The 16000-nt window shown below is 32.7% G+C and overlaps 1 protein-coding gene across 1 annotated transcript in view; it reads left to right on the forward strand.

Moving 5' to 3' along the window:
• The first annotated feature begins 6845 nt into the window (after positions 1-6845).
• The window catches only part of LOC128656883 (ribosomal protein S6 kinase alpha-2), a 631966-nt gene continuing 622811 nt past the window's right edge, over positions 6846-16000 (forward strand). The window contains exon 1 of the mRNA XM_053711048.1: positions 6846-6944. Coding sequence (XP_053567023.1) covers positions 6846-6944 — 99 coding nt within the window. The remainder of the gene's footprint in view (positions 6945-16000) is intronic.

A 16000-nucleotide genomic window follows, 5' to 3' on the forward strand; every position in this document is an offset into this window, starting at 1 on the left:
TTTATAGAGTATGTATAAAAAAAGTCATTTGTTTTCAAAACGTGATTAAAAGTCCGTCTTGAGGTAACCCATAGGTAATACCCAATATGAGAGTCTATGATGTTTATAAGAAATTTTCTTGGCTGCAGCCTAAGTTTATAGAAGATATTTTTTAAGGTATTATGTACCTATATCAAATACGGTAAGGTAAGCAGGTGTGTAGATCAAACCTTATTATCCTTGCTGAGAGACGTTTTTGCGACCAGCTTTTCTTCCTTGATCTTTAAGTGGTGTGATACACAAATCCGCCTCCTATGTCTTATGAGCGCTGAGTCTTTGTATATTATGTTGCGAGTTAGGGACTTCCGCACTTCTACTGTTATTTCCAATAGTCGGTATCCTGTAGGACTTCGGATTGTCCGTAATCAAGAGTAGAAGGATCAGTTCACTTCTACAGATGCAGGTCCCAGATGCCAGTTCTGGAGCGTTTTTGGAAGAGTTTTTGGCAGCGTTTGGTGGCAGCGTATTCTTAGCTTACTCAACAATGCGTTTCAGCTGTGATAACCAGCCTTTTTCAAGCACGATGCTTGAAAAAGGCTGGTTATCACAGCTGAAACGCGTTGCACTGATCCTTCATCCCTAACACCTGGTTCACACAGGAGTCGCAGAGCAGAGGAAACATAAGCAGAATGAGTAAGCTAAAAATACACTGCCACCAAACGCTGCCAAAAACGCTTCCAAAAATGCTCCAGGACCGGCATCTACTCTTGATTACGGACAATCCGAAGTCCTACAGGATACCGGCTATTGGAAATAACAGTAGAAGTGCGGAAGTCCCTAACCCGCAACATAATATACAAAGACTCAGCGCTCATAAGACATAGGAGGTGGATTTGTGTATCACACCACTTAAAGATCAAGGAAGAAAAGCTGTTCGCAAAAACGTCTCTCAGCAAGGATGATAAGGTTGGATCTACACACCTGCTTACCTTACCGCATTTGATATAGGTGCATAGTACCTTAAAAAATATCTTCTATAAACTTAGGCTGCAGCCAAGAAAATTTCTTATAAACATCATAGACTCTCATATTGGGTATTACCTAAGGGTTTCCTCAAGACAGACTTTTAATCACGTTTTGGAAAAAAATGACTTTTTTATACATACTCTATAAACGTCGTTTAAAAATTGTAATTGTGTTTATACAATTTTAATTCAGGTATATAGTCCTAAAAACTCCTGATTAGATCAACAGCCTATCATATAACTGCGGGTTTTAAAACTGCTTTTTCGAGAATTGCTTTGTTGAAATTTGTCAAATATTGCTGTATTGAAATGTGTTAAATATTGATACTATTGATACTGATACGCAAGAAATCAATATTAGATCAATTTAAGATTATTTAAATTACAAGGTTGGCCAACCTATCAGATTCATTTGTACATAACAATCAAACTCACATGTTTCAAAAAAACTTTTTTGTTTTTACTAAAATAAAACAAATTTTTATTCTGTACAAAATCTTATCTGGTGTCATAGAATAGATTTCTGTTTACATTTTGTATACATATTTTTTATATTTACATATTTTTTAAAATATCCATAAGGTATTAGCTCTATTTAGAGCACCCTTTCCTATAAACCACTCTTCTTACAATTTCCCCTGAGAAGCATAGAGGAAGCTTCTAATAGTGAAAGGAGCCTATACCCACTAGCGCAAAATCCATCTCTCTTTTTCACTTGGATGTTACAAGTTGCACGGAGTAATTATAACTGGATAAACAAAAACTGTGTCTTTCTTTATTTCAGGCGGCAAAGCAACAAAATGTGATTATTTTCAAGGGAGGGGGGTGATTATTTTCAATACCCACTGTAAGTGGAGCATAAAAATGATAGCACTATGGTTCGATAATATCGCTAGAGTGCAATCTATAGTGCTTCCACTTTTACTACCATATTACAAGTGGAAAGTAAAATGTTATCACTCCAGCAAAAGCCTAGGGCTCACTAACATCTGGAAGCTGTGCTAAATCCCTCACATAATAAACTTCTATGGGGCACTGAAAAACTCAGGGGCTGATACTAAAAAATTCACCAGTCTAGATGTGGTTTTCCACATTAACACTCACAGGGGCAGCCCTAATGGAATTCTATTAAAATAAAGGGGCTGTCCTTGCAAGCGCGAGATGGCGCCCATAGAAATAATGAGAGCTCTCTGCTACGTAAAAGTTCTTAATCGAGGACGAAGTACACAGGGAGAACCTGGTGTATGATTAAACTTGAAAATTATGCTTAATACAAACTAAAACACTCTGTTTTCAGTGCACTGTACCTCAAAATTTGCGAGAAAAAAACAGATCTATAGGGCAAAAATGTTTACGGAATTCCAATGGGATTTGAGAGACAATTTCATCTGTGCCCATGAAATGCCCATGTTCACCCACTTTGCAAAAAAAATACAATTACGTTTTGTATTTTGTACGTATAAGTAAGAATTTCTATTTGTTTTTTGCACGTCCAGTGTACTTAAACAACAATTTATGCTGTGCATATTTAATACTATTTATTCCTGTGCAATTTACAAATTTAGGTTTTGGATAAAGTACAATTTTTGGTGAACAAGTTTGTTATGATTTTTGGTGCACCTTAACAATACAATTTTTTCCTGAGTATTTTTGAGTGAATGGTTCAATTATTCATTTTGTATAATTTTTAAATTAATGATTTTGATACTACACAATGTTAAAACATCAACGTGTTTCACCTCACCTCAAATGTGAGGTGAAACGCGTTGCTGTTTTAACCGTGTGTAGTAAGAATACCTTGAGGACAAAGACAAGCGTTTCAGAAAGAAAGGAAATAATAGAACCCTATCTGAACCCGTAATAGGCTTTGCCCAGCAAGAAAATAGAATTCTAAAGTGAAAAATCCTCTCCTGTGTACAGAAGTACTAAGAGCAGAACCCAGATGATTTCAGGATTCACTAGCTAACTTGCGCAAGTTATGAAGACACAAACCCGGTAAATTGTGACGTCATCAGCAGATGCCTTTACCACCAGTGTGTGAGTAATCCTAGAACCTGGGAGACGCTGTAGTGAGTAAGGTAACCTGCACGTCAGGCTGCCTTCTTTTTTTCTGAAATACCTACATAAAGCACCAAGGAAGTACTGTAGAGTCGATTCCAGAATAAGGGGAAACACTCAAAAGCTACGGAAGCTATCCTAAAAAAGTGGCATTTGGAGAACGGTAAGAATACCTGTAAACCGGCGTTATGCCACCTGTTCCAATAAATTATAACATCTAAAACAATCAAAAGGTGAATTACCTTCTATAAAATTTGGGGTAATACATACTTAATTGCACAAGCTGCATATTACAATACTGAAGTGTAAAAGATACCGATCCCAACATAATCTGGATACATTTCTCCAATTGAACACAGACATTGAAACAATACAATTACACTTCTAATCACAATTAGATTTACAATTTAACCAACGGAACTCTGACTTTTACTTACCAAAATATCCGGACATTTATTATACGTTATAATATGCTTACATTAGTCTTTTGAGATGGTTTCACATTTATAGTCTATGACATCAAGTTTCCATTAGAGATGGACATTTTATGTCACAGTTTTCTGCATCTTTTATTTATTTATTTTTATTTATTTTTTTATGCATTTTGTAATTTTTTATGCTGTTTTGTTCTCTCAACTCTATTTTTTACAAACCACTTTTTTTATAGTGTAGCAACACTTATTTATCAAAGTTGTATTATTTATTTGAGAGCTTCTTCTGTGCTAAGATGAGAAATATAAAGTTCAAAGCATATGGTTTAATAAATTATATATTATATTATTCTACCTCTGTGTATTCAAATATTTACCTTTAAATATTTACCTTCATCACCTCTGCATATTTACAGATCTGAGATAAAAAAGTTGTAAAATCTATTTGAGAGCTTCTTCTGTGCTAAGATAAGAAATATAAAGTTCCAATCATACAGTTTAATAGATTGCATATCATATTATTCTACCTTTGTATATTCAAATATTTATCCTCATCACCTCTACGTAATAATAGATCTGAGATTTAGATGTTTTTTGTTTCCTTATTATCACATGTTGTGTGACTCCATTTGATTTTAACCCCTAGTGATTTTCGTTAGCGCTTCACTTTAAACACCCACTTTTGTTTACATATCAAATGCAAAACATTTCCATTTATTTTAACTTATGGCTCATTTCTATTATGCTACAATTGGGTTTGTGCAAGCTTGCAAAATGAAAAAAATGAAATGCTGTCGGAAGGGAAACGAAACAGGTAAAACACTGTCGGAAGCTGTCGATAAGGTTTCAAACTGCATTTAGGCACTCTGCTGAATAGCATTGACAGGCTGTTGAATCCAACTAATGAGACTTTTGTAACTAGTGAGCCTTTAATGCAGCACACATCGTGATGTCATCAGTGGACAGAGCTTGGCAGCCATTTCAAAGTGGCTCAGAAACAATATTTTAAAATAATTTTTTTACTGTTTTTGCTGGAGGGGTTTTTCAACTTACTCTAAGGTAAGACTTTAAGACAGTGTAGACTGTCCCTTTAATTATATTTCAATATGTACTTCCTATATAAATATAAATAAGCACATAACTCCAACTAGACCTATGCCTGCGGTAGAATTAAATATTACATATAAAAAGAAACAGTATTTTTTTGTTTCTTTAAATTTCATTGGTCCATTCGTTCGGACATTTGTTTAGTTAAAACAAAATAAATATAACATTTTTGCTACAAGTTTGGATTTGTAGCAAAACAAATGCAAATCTTTAGTAGGGATTACCGGATGGAATAAAACTCTATTAATCAATTTCATCATCTCCATTATTGTGGAAAAATGTTTGTTTTTTTAAAACATTTAGGGTTTAAAAATTTCTGAAAGAATTTGAGTTAGGGAAATTTTTAAGTTGATAAAAATGTTTATGTTAATAGGAATACCTATAGCCCATGCCCATATGTTTCTTTCACTGTAAGAGAAACTCAATTGTTGAACTCATTACCTAAGTATGTAGTAAATGCCAATACCTTAGATACATTTAAAAATGTTTTAGTTACATTTCTGTCTAGAAACAGAATTTAGGTATATGGCTGCTTGTGTTAAATGGGTCACCATTTTAATGGGATTAATTTAAGATCAACTTGAGATTTTATTAACATTTGTATAGGTTGAACTTGATGATTTCTGTCTTTTTTCAACTTCATTTACTGTTACTATGAATATTTATCAGCCTTAACTAGATGCATTACCCTGTTCATATTGTATTAACTCTTCTAATATGATAATTATCAAGATTTGGATAGATTTACACAAAAAAGCAGAATGTGTCTGTAAAACTCGTCAATCAAATCTTAAATCTTGCTATACCTAATATCCAAAACTGAAAGCAAATGTAATTTTATGTCTAGGAGAATGAGCAATCAAATATTATATTTTGTTTATCTGAATACTGATTCTTATTGGTTTATATGGCTATCATATCATCAGTGAGACATCTCATTTAAACACATTTAGTTGAATCGTATGGAAATAAGCATCACTAAGAGCAAAGTGTAGTATTCAAATGTTGATTCTTTCTCATAGAAATATTTTGATAATTAATTCAAATTAAACAAATATCAAAGCAGCAAAATATAACAAAATTATTTAGTATACAAACTAAATTGTAAGTAGGCAACTCGTTCTACCTTTCAATTATTTTATTTTTTAAAAACCTCCTACCTCTTCATAGTTGCTAAATTCTGATGAGTGCTGTCAGCCAGAGATGTATGCATTATTTATGCTGCAATCCAGTCCAAAACATATCAGATGATAGATAGATTGATAGATAGAAGATAGAGAGATTATAGATAGTTATATGATAGAGAGATAGATGATAGATGGATTGATTATAGATAGATATAGATAGATTATAGATAGATAGATAAACAGATGACAGATAGCATATGTATGAAATATTTTATGTAATCAAGTGCCAAATATATATATATATATATATATATATATATATATATATATATATATATATATATATATACATATACACACACACACAATGTTTAATAATCAGTGCTGAAACTACTAAATTATAAATAGATGTCAGGAACTTGGACCATCATATGATTTCTCTCAAACTGTGTCAAGCTGAACATACAAGATAAAGCATCCGTGTTTGAAAAATAGGGCAAGTATCTTTAATAATTCATGCATATCAACATAAATATTTTAAATTAAACTCAATATTATTTCTAATTTAAAATCCTTATCTTCCAAATGACAAGGTGCATTCACTGTATAATATGATCAAACAAACAACTGATATCTATTATTATTATTATTATTATTATTATTATTATACCAGATGAGGAATATACATAACAGGAGAATTGGAAGACATACAATTACTCATAAGCAAGAATAATAAAAGCTTATATATAGCTCAATTAACTGGTGAATTCATGTTAGGTACTGGAAAGTATTTAATATTTATTTCCAACCTGCAGTCTCTAAATGCTTTTTCATCTGCTAGTGCTTATTCTGCATGTGAGGATAACTGGGTTTGATTGGATACTCACAGCAAGGGAGGGAGCAAATGCAGAGTTCAGCTTGTAATGATAACATGTAAACAGAGAGAAAGCATCCTAAAGAGATGAAAGCTGCAGAACCTGTGACCTTATGGATATCCTAATATTTATACAGTGCATGCTGCAATAAAACTCTTAATGGATGTACAAGGGAATATACCTGCAAATCTCAGCCTGGATACTACTGTACTGTAAAACTGCTGCTACAGATCCTCCTGGAAGATGGATTTAAATGTTAGGAAGTTCACAGTTAGAAGATTCTTCTCTGTATATTTACACAAGAAATCCAGGACCAAGACTTCCAGCTTCAGCAGATATGAGGTAAACAGTATATAGAGACTCTTGTATAATAATAATGAACTTATGTTAAAACCATATGTATCTGCAGGACTCTGGAAGCTATTGAGTTATTTATTATTTTTGCTAACTATACAGAGATATTCACACTTGGTAATTTGTCATTAAACTATTAACACTGAGCTTAAGGAAGTTTATTAAGGATATTATATCTATGTTGTTTCCATGAACATTCTGGACATAAATTAGAGAGATTGTAAAATGCAGCACATATTAATCTATTAAGCAAAGTATATAGGGTATGAAGTGCAATAATATATAAAAGTTATTTAGATGTGTATTCATTTTGTATGACAAAATCTGTCTATCTATCTACCTACCTATCTATCAAGATCTTGCTAACTGTGTTTAAACAAAATTACTCAAATATTCACACCTAAAACACATATTATAGTCTCCTCTATGTTATTAAATTGATAAAATTAGTACATAAATCTATCATCTGCCTATCTATCAATTTGTCTATCTCTATCTGTCTCTATCATCTATCTATCTATTTCTCTCTCTCTCTCTCTCTCTCTCTCTCTCTCTCTCTATCTATCTATCTATCGAGCTGGAAATTTACACTACTCCAATAGTCCCAAATGTATTAGAAAATTTACTTTTTTCTATCTTTAAAATTGAGTGAACTAGTCACTTTTACCCTCTGAACTGGTAACATTTTCCTCCTTACTAATATATCATATTGTTTTCTATCAATCTGTCTCTACACTACAAACTAAAACAGACATATATGAGACAGCATTTATGGTTCTGTGACCTACTTATAAAATATGTTTAGTTCATATCATTACAATTTAAAAGCTGTGTACTCGAAGAGATTAATTTGATGGCCTCATGTCAAGTAAAACAGTTTGAGTAATGGGTTAGGTATTGTACAGAGAAGGAAAATGAATGGATTGTCTCAGTGAATATTGATTGTTAAAATGGATCATTTTAGCTTAAAATCATTCTTAGCTGTTTAACCCTCTCAGCTTCACACAGCTCCCACTTTTATTAAACTCACGACTGGTCTGGTAATTTGTTTTGATAAAATCATGTAGATTATGGGTTCAACATACATATTAGCATATTAAGTAAAATAATTTATTATGCAGAAACACTATAGGGCTAGTTATTATAGAGTGTTTGAGCGTTAAAACCGGTAAAAAATAATTTTGCGCTTAATGATTCGCGCTCGTATTTCGAGTTGAAAGGAAAAAATTTGCACTCTTGTGTTCGCAAAGTCGTGGTAACAAATATACTTTGAGAAGTCGTGAACGCAAAATCACATGCCCCCGTAGACTTTAATGGAGCCGAAGAAGTTGAATAAAAACCTGACACCCAAAAGTCGCACATAACGGTCCGATCACAGTTATTTAAAAATGCAACGTAAGAAGATAATATTGCATATTTCATAATCCAATGCGTTACAAATAGCAGAATTTGACCGATTTATATATATAAAGATTTTTTGTTGTGAGTGTGTGCACTCTCACCACCTGTCATCAACCGCCAGGGTGCTATAAAGTATTGCAATAGTTTCAGAAAAGTTAAGCACTCACTGGACTTCAGTCGTCTGTGTAATAAACAATTTTATTGTTTATTACACAGACGACTGAAGTCCAGTGAGTGCTTAACTTTTCTGAAACTATATATATATATATATATATATATATATATATACACAATATATATATATACAATATATATATATATATATATATATATATATATATATATATATACATACATACACGTGATTAGATAGATATAGAAATAAATATTTAAAAATATAGAGAGCATATTCCCTTATGTGCAGAACATTGGAATGTGAAATATTTATATTAAATATACATTATAACACTTTATTAAATATGAATATTGCATAAATATGATCTTTCATGTTTTCCTCTAGCTGACTGCAAAGGGCTCCAATTAACTTATATATATGTATACATATGTATTTAAAGGGACAGTCTACACCAGAATTGTTATTGTTTAAAAAGATAGATAATCCCTTTATTACCCATTCTCTAGTTTTGCATAACCAACACAGTTATATAAATACACATTTTACCTCTGATTATATTGTATCTAAGCCTTTGCAAACTGCCCCCTTATTTAAGATCTTTTAACAGCCATCCATTTTAGCCTATCAGAGCTGGCTCACTGGAACTCCACGTGCGTGAGTACAGTGTTATCTATATGACACACATGAACTAACCCTCTAGTGGTGAAAAACTGTCAAAAAAATGCTCTGAGAGAAGAGGCGGCCTTCAAGCGCTTAGAAATTAGCACATGAACCTCCTAGGTTTAGCTTTCAACTAAGAATACCAAGAGAACAAAGCAAAATTGTTGATAAAAGTAAATTGGAAAATTGTTTAAAATTACATTCTCTATCTGAATCATCAAAGTTTATTTTGGACTAGACTGTTCCTTTAAGTGTTTACATGTGTATTTATGTCTGTAATGTATACACAGATATATATATATATATATATATATATATACACACATACACAGTATATATATATATATATATATATATATATATAGACATGTATCTCTATATCTCTATATTAAAGCCCTTTGCCTGCCTTTTTTTACTAATACCTAAGACATCATATCTTTGAGCCCTTATAACTTTTTTGTGCAAATTTTTTTTTAAAAAAATATTTTTAATTAGATAGTGTTATTGTTAGTGTAAATTTTAAATTGTATTTTTGATGCGTTTTGTGACGCTTTTTTTGTCTTGCATAACAGTTAACCAGCGCTCTGAAGTTGCGAATTTGCTCACGCGTTCACATTTACTTTCAACTTGTAATATGAGCGGAATTTAATTTGCACACAAATGGCCATGAAAATCCAATATTTCTCTAGCGCAAATGATAGCTCGCCACTCGTGATCTAACCCTTTTATATTTTTACCTGTACCATTAATGGATAACCTTCATACATATTCCATGTTTGGAACAGTATAAGAACGCTTTTGTTAGCCTCTTTGAAAATGCGCACCACAGTTTCCTTTGTAGCACAATATAGGTTTTATTATCTTAAATTACACAGTTTTGCTGTATTATAAAGTTCTTTTTACATTGTACAAACTGTAAAAGGGCCGTTAACTACAGTATAAATCGACAAATACATATTAAAAAGAAAATACAATAGCACTTACTTTGAATTTCAAATGAGTAATAGATTTTTCTTTTCTGGCAAATTTCAAAGTTATTTAAATTGATCCCCCTGTATCAAGTGACAGCCATCAGCCAATCACAGACTGATATACGTATACACTGCGAACTTTTGCACATGCTCAATAGGAGCTGGTGCCTTGGAAAGTGTGCATATTAAAAGATTGATCACATTTTGAAAACAAAATATATTAGAACGTTTTTAAAATGACATGCTCTATCTGAATCATGATTGTTTCATTTTGACTTTAGTGTCCTTTTAAATATGATTTCAGAAAAAAAAATTAACTTTTTTTGGAAACAAAAGTTAACGGTTGACTTAGTGATCAGATGATTTCAAAGCAACTAGACACCATGTTTTGTTAAAATTATATTTTACTTAAAGGGACATAATACCCAAATGTTTAAACACTTGAAAGAATGCAGTATAGCTGTAAAAATCTGACTAGAAAATATCACCTGAACATCTCTATGTAAAAAAGAAAGATATTTTACCTAAAATTTTTTCTCAGTAGCCACATCTTATTGTAAAGGACTTCTAAGCAGCAAATCGGTATGTCTGTCCTGGGACAGCTGAAGGAGTGAGCCTTGTGCACTCATGTTATTTCCCTATTCAGTGTAAGGAAATTTACAATGAAATCTCATGAGAGTTAAGTGAAATCTCATGAGATCACAGTAAAAGAGTTCATGACTTCAGCACTGTTGATGCTGATTGGCTGCTGTTCATTTCTTCATTTATTTTTTTTACCTGCAGCTGGGCAGTAACTGAGTATAACTTTTTACACAGAACTTACTCTGCTGAGCTGAGGAAAATGTGAGGTAACATTTCTTCCTTTTTTACATAGAGATGCTCAGGTGATATTTTCCTGTCAGCTTTTTACAGTTATACTGCATCAGTTTCAAGTGATTTAGCATATGAGTATTATGTCCCTTTAAAAATAAATAAATCACAAAACCCATCAAAAACATATAAATAAGCTATTACACTCATATATACACTATTTAATTAAAAAATATAATGTAAATATTAATACAACTGGTTTATAAAAGATATGCATATTATATATGTCAAGGTGTTTGACTGGAATATAAACACATATTTACAAATTTATAGACATATACAGTTCTGGAAAACAATAGGGCCACTTCAAAATGATCAGTTTCTTTGGTTTTACTATTTATAGGTATGTGTTTGAGTAAAATGAAGATTTTTGTTTTATTCTATAAACTGCTGACAACATTTCTCCCAAATTCCAAATAAAATATTGTCATTTAGAGCAAATAAAATATTGTCATTTAGAGTATTGGTCAAAATAACGAAACAGATGCAGTGTTTTCAGACCTTGAATAATGCAAAGAAAACAAGTTTATGTTCATTTTTAAACAACACAATACTTATATTTTAACTTAGCAAGAGTTTAGAAATATTTGCATATGTGGTGACGTCACCAGTATTCCCATAAAGCCAGGGAGTGCCACCCACTAGGCCACCAACAATCTCTGGCCTGTAGTGAGGGGGATAGCTCAAAACAGCGTTTGATCAGCGATCCCCCTGCATGACAAGAAGGGCTTGTCATGAGCATCAAAGGGGTTAACTTACTTTTTAATGAAGCACTGAAATTCAATCAACCCGTGCTATGTCTCGCCACTACAAAACATATTTTGTTGATGAGCTAATGGTTTGAACTATTCTCAAAATGTCACTCTAGCTACAACAAAAGTCAAAAGTGGCGTATGGCTAGAGTACTGATTAGAGAATAGCTAAAACCATTAGCTCACCAAAAAAAAAATTAAGTTAGCGGCTGGAATGTGAGATATTTGAATTTTAGCTATACATTAAAAAGTAAGTTATAGCGCATCTTCATTACAACTGATGAATTAAACTCCATCTAAAATATCGCCAACATTCTGGATCTGTTCATTCAAAGTGGAATGTTTACCATCACTTTAAGTATACCAATGGACACAGTATTTAAAGGGGCACTCAAGTCAAAACTAAACTTTCATGATTCAGATAGAAAATGTCATTTTAAACAACTTTCCAATCTATTTCCATTAACAAAATGTGCACACTTTTTATAGTTACACTTTTTGAGTCACCAGCTCCTACTGAGCATGTGCAAGAATTCACAGAATATAGGTATATGCATTTGTAGGGTGACCATATTGCCGCTTTAAAAAGGGAAACATATGAAAAATACATATGTCAGGGTTCTTATACAAAACATTTCTTTAAACAGCCCTAAAAATAGTCCAGACATATGTATTTTTCATATGTGTCCCTTTTTAAAGCGGAAATATGGTCACCCTATGCATTTGTGATTAGCTAAATGCTGTAACATGATGCAGCAGGAGTGGAAATGGACATTACTTTGAAATTAGTCAGAAAAAAAATCTACTACTTATTTGAAGTTCAGACTAAGGGGCCGAATTATCAAGCTCCGAATGGAGCTTGATGTCCCTGTTTCCGCGCGAGTCTAAAGACTAAAGACCGCTGCTCCGTAACTGGTCCGCTGCCTCTAAGGCTGCGGACATCAATCCGCCTGATCCTATATGATCGGGCTGATTAACACTCCCTGCTAGCGGTCGATTGCCCGCGAATCTGCAGTGGGCAGCATTGCACAAGCAGTTCACAAGAACTGCTTGTGCAATGATAAATGCAGACAGCGTATGCTTTCGGCATTCATCAATATCTGTCGGACATGATCCGCTGAGCAGATCATGTCGGACAGACCGATGATAAATCGGCCCCTAAGTGCTATTGCATTTTCTTTTTATCATGCATTTGCTGATTATGCACATCAATTGTATTTACTGGTCTTTTAAGACAGCATATTGCAAAGACAAAAAGAAATGTATCATACAAGCTCAATGAAAAAAGTATTTCCTTTACCCTTATATTGGCATTTGAAATGGGTGATTTAGCCTGTGGTATCCCCACCTATTCTGAAAGTTTCTGGCCTTAGGTTCAAGCTATAGATAAGCTGTGTAAACACAGCCAGCAAACAAAATGACACTCCCAGTAGGTCATACAAGAGTCAAGGTAATAAAATGTTAATTTTCCATTGTTCTCTCCAAGTATTGGTCTATGGTTTACGGATAGAGATAAGATAAGAAAGCAGGTATATGTACACAATGTGATAAAGTAATGAGATCTGATTATACCTACAAGCTCAACTCATTTTATTAGGTTGTGGCTTCAAAACACAAAACCAGCTAAGTCATATACACAAATAAACCTTAAAAAGCCAATTCTCATATTTTTTTATTGTAATTGGAAACACATTAAGGGAAAACAATGTTACAGTATACTGTCCCTTTAAACACTAAATACATATTATATAGAATGATACATTCAATGAAAAGTTTAGTCTCAGAAAAATGATTTTTTTTTCTCCCCCTTGTGCATTATGTTAGTTTTAAAAAAGACAAGAAAGCATTGTGTGATCAGTACCTTACTGTAGCATACAAAAATAAATATAAAAAGTGCAGACTGTTTTAGAGTGCTCAATTATATAGCAGAACTTGTATTTAAGCAGAATATAAAAATTCCTAATAACTCAGTGTGGTAGAAAATATGTGGGATTTTCGTTAATTAATTGGTTGTAAGATCTATTTTTCTTTGACACCGTTTTTTACATGTTATATTGTACCTTTTGCTAAAATACCAGGAATATCTAGAACAAGAAATTGTGTAGCTTGTGTCTTATTTTTAGTTTACACTGTATATTACCCATAGATTTAGCATTTTTGTAAAATAAAGTTACACTGTTAAGAAAATATTTTTTATGTTAGTCATAATAATACGTAAATATGCTACTTGTGTTTGTCATCATTTTATAGTTTATTTTCACATATTTGGTAAGCACATAATTCCAATTTCTTTAGGTCTAGTAACTTTTGAACCAATGACAGGTTAACAAGCTCCCAATGTTAAATGCCAAATGTTGTATTAACACTTTGTTAAATTATTGTGACATATGTTTCCCTTACCTAAATCTATCTTAGGACCTATGCATTGATTTCAAGGCAAGATCTATAATTCAGTTGTCATGACAACAACGACATGTAAACTGACATTTATTAGACTCATTATTGTTTAAAAAAAAAAATCCAGAGGTCGGCCTAAATACAAAATACATATTTATTAATAACTTTTCTCTAAAGAACATAGTGCTGCGTGTACATAACCTTAGAAAATGTCTACGTGTTGAAAGGGTTTGAAGTATTCCGGTACATAGGAGGTTAGAAGTTTTTGTTGTTACTACATATATTTTAGCATACAAGTATACATTACTACTAATTGTACACACACACACACACACACATACGTACATATACACACACAGACACACACATACATACACACACACACACACATGTACACCCCTCCCCCCCCCCCACAAGAATTAAGTTTTTACCACTTCACAGGAGCTTAAACAAAACATTTTTATTACACTATATGCCTATATATTGCACACTATACTTTCAACAGCAATAAGTAGTAACGCCCCCATTGCTCTCATATTACAGTGATTAAGTGTTATGATTGTCCACAACACAAAATATCACTTTTTATATGTAAGCATACAAATTCGGCTTTGGAGAAAGTTTTAACATTTTAACAAGCAACATGTAATACCGGATTGAAGAACAGATTACAAGTGGCGCACTTGAGAGGGCGGGTTGTGATATGCAATATTGCTGTGCAACTTCATATTACAAGTCCATGTTAAAGTGCGTTTACTAGAGAATGTTTAGCGTGGCCAACTTTGCTTGAGCGCAACCTATACTTCCAACGGATATCACAAACGAGCTAACCTGCGTGCGTATTACAATTTGAAAGTTATAGTTTGCATTTAAGCAAATGCAGAATCTGCACCAGAATTTTTGTATAAATTCAGACCTAAAATAAACTGTATGGATTAATTAATAAGTTGCACAAAACACAAACAAAACACATTAAAATAAAGTATTAGAAAATAAAATCGAGCGATAACCTTTACGGTTTATTTTTAGTGCTTCCCATAGAAGTCTATGGAGAGAATGCAATAGCAGTCGTGATATCCAAAGTGCTGAAGTTAGCTTGCATTGGTCGTTAGTTCTCGCACTAACTTTTTACTTCTAACTAATACGTGCACTAACGCGACTGATATAAATTGTTACTTTGAGCACAGTTATACATGAGCGAAAAAATTATTTAGTCCAACACTTGTAATCTGTCCCTGATTCTTCATGTTTGTGTGAAGCTGAGTGCAAAATATGCGCTGCTTTTCATCTGCTGTTTGGAGAAAATAAATATATAAATATATTAAATAAATATTTAAATAACTTCTTTTTGTGGGAAGTACAACATGTCTTAAAGGGATAGTCTACTCCAGAATTTGTACTATTTAAAAAGATAGATCATCCCTTTATTACCCATTCCCCAGTATTGAATAACCAACACTGTTATACTAATATATACGTTTTACCTCTGTGATTATCTTGTATCTAATCCTCTACAGACAGACTTTTGACAGACTTGCATTTTAGCCAATCAGTGCTGACTCATAAATAACTCCACTAGAGTAAGCACAATATGACCTATATGGCACCCATAAACTAGTACTGGCTATATGTAAAAAACTGTCAAAATGCACTGAGATACTGTAAGAGGTAGTCTTCAAGGGCTTAGAAATTAGCGTGTGAGCCTACCTAGGTTTAACTTTTAAGCAAGAATACCAAGAGAACAAAGCAAATTTGATGCTAAAAGTAAATTGGAAAGTTGTTAAAAATTACATGGCCTATCTGAATCATGAACGTTTAATTTTGACTAGACTTTCCCTTTAATCTATATTAATATAT

The sequence above is a fragment of the Bombina bombina genome, chromosome 4 (assembly GCF_027579735.1).
Source record: "Bombina bombina isolate aBomBom1 chromosome 4, aBomBom1.pri, whole genome shotgun sequence".
Taxonomy (NCBI): domain Eukaryota; kingdom Metazoa; phylum Chordata; class Amphibia; order Anura; family Bombinatoridae; genus Bombina; species Bombina bombina.